This window comes from Orycteropus afer, unplaced genomic scaffold (assembly GCF_000298275.1).
Source record: "Orycteropus afer afer isolate SDZICR_OR568_19922 unplaced genomic scaffold, OryAfe1.0 scaffold00002, whole genome shotgun sequence".
Taxonomy (NCBI): domain Eukaryota; kingdom Metazoa; phylum Chordata; class Mammalia; order Tubulidentata; family Orycteropodidae; genus Orycteropus; species Orycteropus afer.
Window position 1 is genome coordinate 30,463,403 of NW_006921589.1, and position 4,962 is coordinate 30,468,364.

The 4,962-nt window shown below is 35.2% G+C and overlaps 1 protein-coding gene across 1 annotated transcript in view; it reads right to left on the bottom strand.

Annotated features, from left to right (window-relative positions):
• Positions 1-4,962, bottom strand: part of LOC103192075 (cytochrome P450 20A1) — a 41,678-nt gene that overhangs the window by 32,123 nt on the left and 4,593 nt on the right. The window contains exons 2-4 of the mRNA XM_007935006.2: positions 4,004-4,053; positions 2,769-2,935; positions 534-676 (exon numbers count right to left, since the gene is read on the bottom strand). Of these exons, the coding sequence (XP_007933197.1) occupies positions 534-676; positions 2,769-2,935; positions 4,004-4,053 (360 nt within the window). The remainder of the gene's footprint in view (positions 1-533; positions 677-2,768; positions 2,936-4,003; positions 4,054-4,962) is intronic.

Below are 4,962 nucleotides of genomic sequence, written 5' to 3' on the forward strand. Positions count from 1 at the left end.
TGGGGAGGAAATTGGAGGGGAGCTGTTGCATTGTGGTAAACTGTGGTCAATGACATGAGACAAAGTATATGTGAACTGCTGTATCGAGAGTGAACTTGCTCTGTAAATCTTCACCCAAATCTAAATAAAATAAAATTTAAAAAAATAAGTAAATAAATAAACAATACCACCTGTGAGGAATGTAATCCCTTAAACTATCAAATATATGAGACTAAACAGTCAATATTTACCCAAAAGCAAAGATGAGAAGGCAAAGACAAGCAGGGAAGTTAGATCAATGGAAAAAGGACAGAAAGGAAATAATGAAAATGCTGACACATTGTGGAAACTGTTACAAACATCACAGAACAATTTGTGTAAGAATTGTTAAACAGGTACCTGATTTCTATGCAAACTTTCAGCTAAAACACAATAAAGTATTTTTTAAAAGAAAGTAAACAGTATCAAAGACAGGATATGCCAATAGTCAAAAAGTACACTGTTTTGTCTGCATGGTATTATAGAACTTGAGGCCAAACTACTTACTACCTTACCTTTAGCACGAGAGCAAAATTATTCTGCAGAGAATTAGTCACACCATTTTCATATAATTTTTTCCTCATGTGGTTTTCACTTGTACCCCCACCACCAGACTGATATCTCAATAATGATTTCAGCATAGTTTCAAAAGGGTCCGCTGAAACAGAAAAATTGAGTATTTCTAAATGAACAATTAAAAGAATAGGAAGAAACTCCCCACTCTCAAAAAGGGGGAAAAAAAAGAAAGAAACCTCTCTAGCAACAGAATAAAGAGATCAAGGGAAGTAACTGCAGGTGAGAACACGGCAATTTTCTTTACAATTCCTTTAACTGTCTTTCCTGATAAGAAACAACACAAGAGACAATGGAAACTGGCAAGGATACAATATCTTGACTCAGAACTCCACTATTAAGTCATTAACATTTCCATCAATTTTCTCCTACATGACTATAATACCTTTCATTAACAGTAACAAAAAGAAACAAACAAAAAAGCTCTTTTCACTGATTTTAAAGCAAAATGAGTACATTTATGTGTGATCACTAATACAGTTAATATCACTCATCTGAATTCCAAAATTTCTTTTCTGTTCTTCCTTCACTCTTTGAATTCCTTTTACGATTATCTTGTTTCCACAAAAAAAGGTACATGTTGACTATAACAGTTTTAACAATACAAGAAAACATGAAGAAAGTAAAAACCATTCTAAACTTCAATACAGAGGTAGGTATTCATTGTTAACATTTTAGATTTAAAAATCTCATTTTTATTCGCATCTCGTTGATAATTAGGTTAAAAATCTTTTGTATATTAGCCGTTTGTATTTCTTGCCCTGTTTTTCGCCCATTTTTCTACAAGGGTGTTTCATTTTTGTTTTCTAGTTAGATTGTTGTGTGTGTGTGGATGGGTGTAATTAGTTATTTATATGTGGTAAATTATCTTTCCTATTTCTCTTTTAAACCTTTTCATGGTGCCTTTTTACTTTTCTGAAATGTAGTAATATTTACTACATGTCAAGGATATAAATTTTTCCTCAAGCACTGTGTGGCCAACATTTTCCCATTGCTCTTCTTTTTTTAAGGTGTTTTTTTGGTACTGAAAATGTTCATTTTTATGTAGATCAAGATCCATATTGTGCTTTATGGCTCCTGTGTCTGTGTCACGGTAAAAAAGGATTTGTTGTTGTTGTTGTTGTTATGTGCCGTCGAGTCGGCCCCGACTCATAGCGACCCCTCCTTGGGTTTCCGAGGCAGTATCACTACGGAAGTAGGATTGCCCAACCTTCCTTCCGAGGAGTGGCTGGTGGGTTTGAACCGCCAGCTGTCTGGTTAGCAGGCAAGTGTCTTAGCCACTATGCTATCTACCCCTAAATTGAAAATATTTAACTGTGTATCTATTACTTATTATTACTTTACACTTTAGTCATTTAGAATTTATTTAGATACAAAGAATAAGTCATGTTCAATATGTGTTCATGTTTAGTACATGTTTAATACAAAGCAATAAGGCTGTTCATGTACATTTACTCTTCCAGATGTACCATGGAACTATTTTTTTCAGTTTCCAAAAAATCCTATTGGAATTTCATTGTATAACCATATATTGAAGAAAAAAAATCATTTTACAGTATTTTGTCTTAAACGAGATAATGAATATAAAGACTTTAGCACAATGCTTGGCACATCATATAAAACGTTCAATAAGTTAGCTATTCCTATCTACCTCCACTTATCTGCGATGGCTTGTATGTTACTATGATGCTGGAAGCTATGCCACCAGTATCTCAAATACCAGCAGGGTCACTCATGGTGGACAAGTGTCAGCAGATCTTCCAGACTAAGACAGACTGGGAAGAAAGATCTGCCGAACAATTTATGAAATTAGCCAATGAAAATTTATAGTTCACAACAGAACATTCTTACTCATTTGCTTTGGACATGTCATCAGGAGGGCTCAATCACAAGAGGAGGATACCATGTTTGGTGACAGAGATGACCAATAAGGGAATGGGAGACCCTTAGTAAAACAGCTACAACAATGGACTCAAACATGCTGGTGATTTTGAGGGTGACACAAAACCAGGTAACATTTTATTGTTTTGCACAGAAGGCCACCAAGAGTCAAAGTTGACTCAACAGCAGCAAACAACTATATTCCAATCTAAGAACAATGTAGAGTTCTTCAATTATTACATATTTACTTTAAAGCAGTAAGGGAATAAGCTAATTAGAAAGAAAATTAAACTTACATGTCTTATTGGGGTTGATATGCTGCATCAGTACATCAACGGTGCCCAAACTAACCACAAGGTGCCTGCCAAACCAGAAAGAGACCACACACCCGTATCTCTCGTGCAGATTAACCAGGAACTCATGCAAACTTCCGCTGTTGACAATATCTGGAAGATTACCATCTCTGAGAAAAGATCATCATTTGACAAAAAAATTAATTTCACTTAGAAGAATCAGAAAACCAGTACTCAAACCAAAACCAAACTCACTGCCATCGAGTCAGATCCGACTCACAGCAACCCCTCCTTGGGTTTCCGAGGTGGTATCACTATAGAAGTAGATTGCCCAACCTGCCTTCCAAGGAACAGCTGGTGGGTTTGAACCACCAGCCTTCTGTTTAGCAGTCAAATGCCTTAGGCACTATGCCACCAGAGTTCCCAGAAAACCGATAGCTGACTCTTAACTAATTGTGTCAACAGATGACAGCAAAAGTACATGAAATTCAAATTACTGCAAAATCCAAAACTCAAGTATATCTAACTTCTCATTATGTTTCTGTAGTAACACAGATATGGATTTATCTGATATTTTGAAAATTCTTAACACTTAAAACCACGTAAGAAAGCTACACAAGGAATATTTGACTAAGAAACTGAAAAACTATCCAACTTTTGAAGCACCTCATTCTAAAACAGCAGTGGGCATAATAACCAAAAAACTCACTGCTGTCAAGTCTACCCTAAAGGACAGAGTAGAGTGCTCCATACGGTTTGCTTGGAAGAGACTGCCACATCTTTCTCCCACATAGCAGCTGGTGGGTTTGAATTCCTGACCTTTTGGTTAGCAGCTGAGCGCTTAATCACTGTGCCACTGAGTAAAAAAAAAACAAAAAACTACATCTGATTCAGAAACTGGAACACTATCCAACTTTTGTAGCACTTCATTCTAAGATATCATAGGCTGATGAAAATCATCAAATAAGCTATGGCAATTTTTTTCTTCATAACCTTTTATCTTAATTCTATTTTCTGCTTTCTCTGGGTAGAGAAAATGAAAGCAATTCAAAATTGATATACATGGTACTCCTTTCTGTTTTTAATAAAGTTTAGGTTGTATGCCCAGAGGTAAATGTAGAGTAAGTAAAGAAATTAAACAAACGGAGTAATCCAAATACATGGTTTGCGAAAATATGGTTTGGGATACTAAACAGGAATGGTTGACCCTACTTGATTCCAAAGAACCAGTTACTCACTTTTCTTCAGTTGGAGTAATCCCTGGAATCCCAGCAGATTGCCTGGATGCCTTAAGGGAAAAATTAAAAAGTTTACTATAATGAATCATTATATATATCCAATAAATCAAACATGTTTTCCCAAGATATCTGCAGGACCTTAAAAGATGGCTTTCCAATTCAGCTGATTCTAAATTATTTCTGTGTTAAAATACAAGTAATGACTTCTTTGTATAGAAAGAACTCTCTTCATATTCTTCGTTTGTATCCAGCTGAGGTGTTTGTAAAAATGTATATCCACTCTACATCAAGTAATATATAATTGAGCATATTTTTCTTTGTTCTGAGTCTAAATGTGCTCCCATCTGGCTTGGCTTGAAAAAACACTATCTATGCTTATAATAGTTTCATTCCTGAAAGTGTTAAGCTCTTTCTAGTAATAGAATTTACCAAAGTACCGTATGATTGTCACCTTCTGCGTTATTGCAAATTCATTATCAGTGCCAGATAGTTAGGTGTCTGGTATACAAATATATTTAAGAACACAGTAATTCATACAACTTTTAAAGGGACAACCCTTAAATAATGAACTGGGGAAAGTTTTAATCTTTCACAGCTCTGTACTGAGATTATAATTGATGGGTTTTGGAGACAATGTTATATTTCATTTTAAAATAGGCATTAATTACTTCTATAGTAATAAATTTTTACCAAATATTTTTTTTCTGTTTCCCTCCCCTAAGCTCTACCAAATAATTCTTAAACTAAATATAGAAAACAAAACAACCAAACTCATTGCTGTTGAGTTGGTTTTGACTCATAGTGACCGTTCCTTGGGTTTCTGAGGCAGTATCTTTACGAAAGTAGATCACCCAATCTTCTTTCCAAGGAATGGCTGATGGATTTGAACCACCAGCCTTCTGGTTAGCAGTCAAATGCCTTAAGCACTATGCCACCAGAGCTCCCAAACTAAATATAGA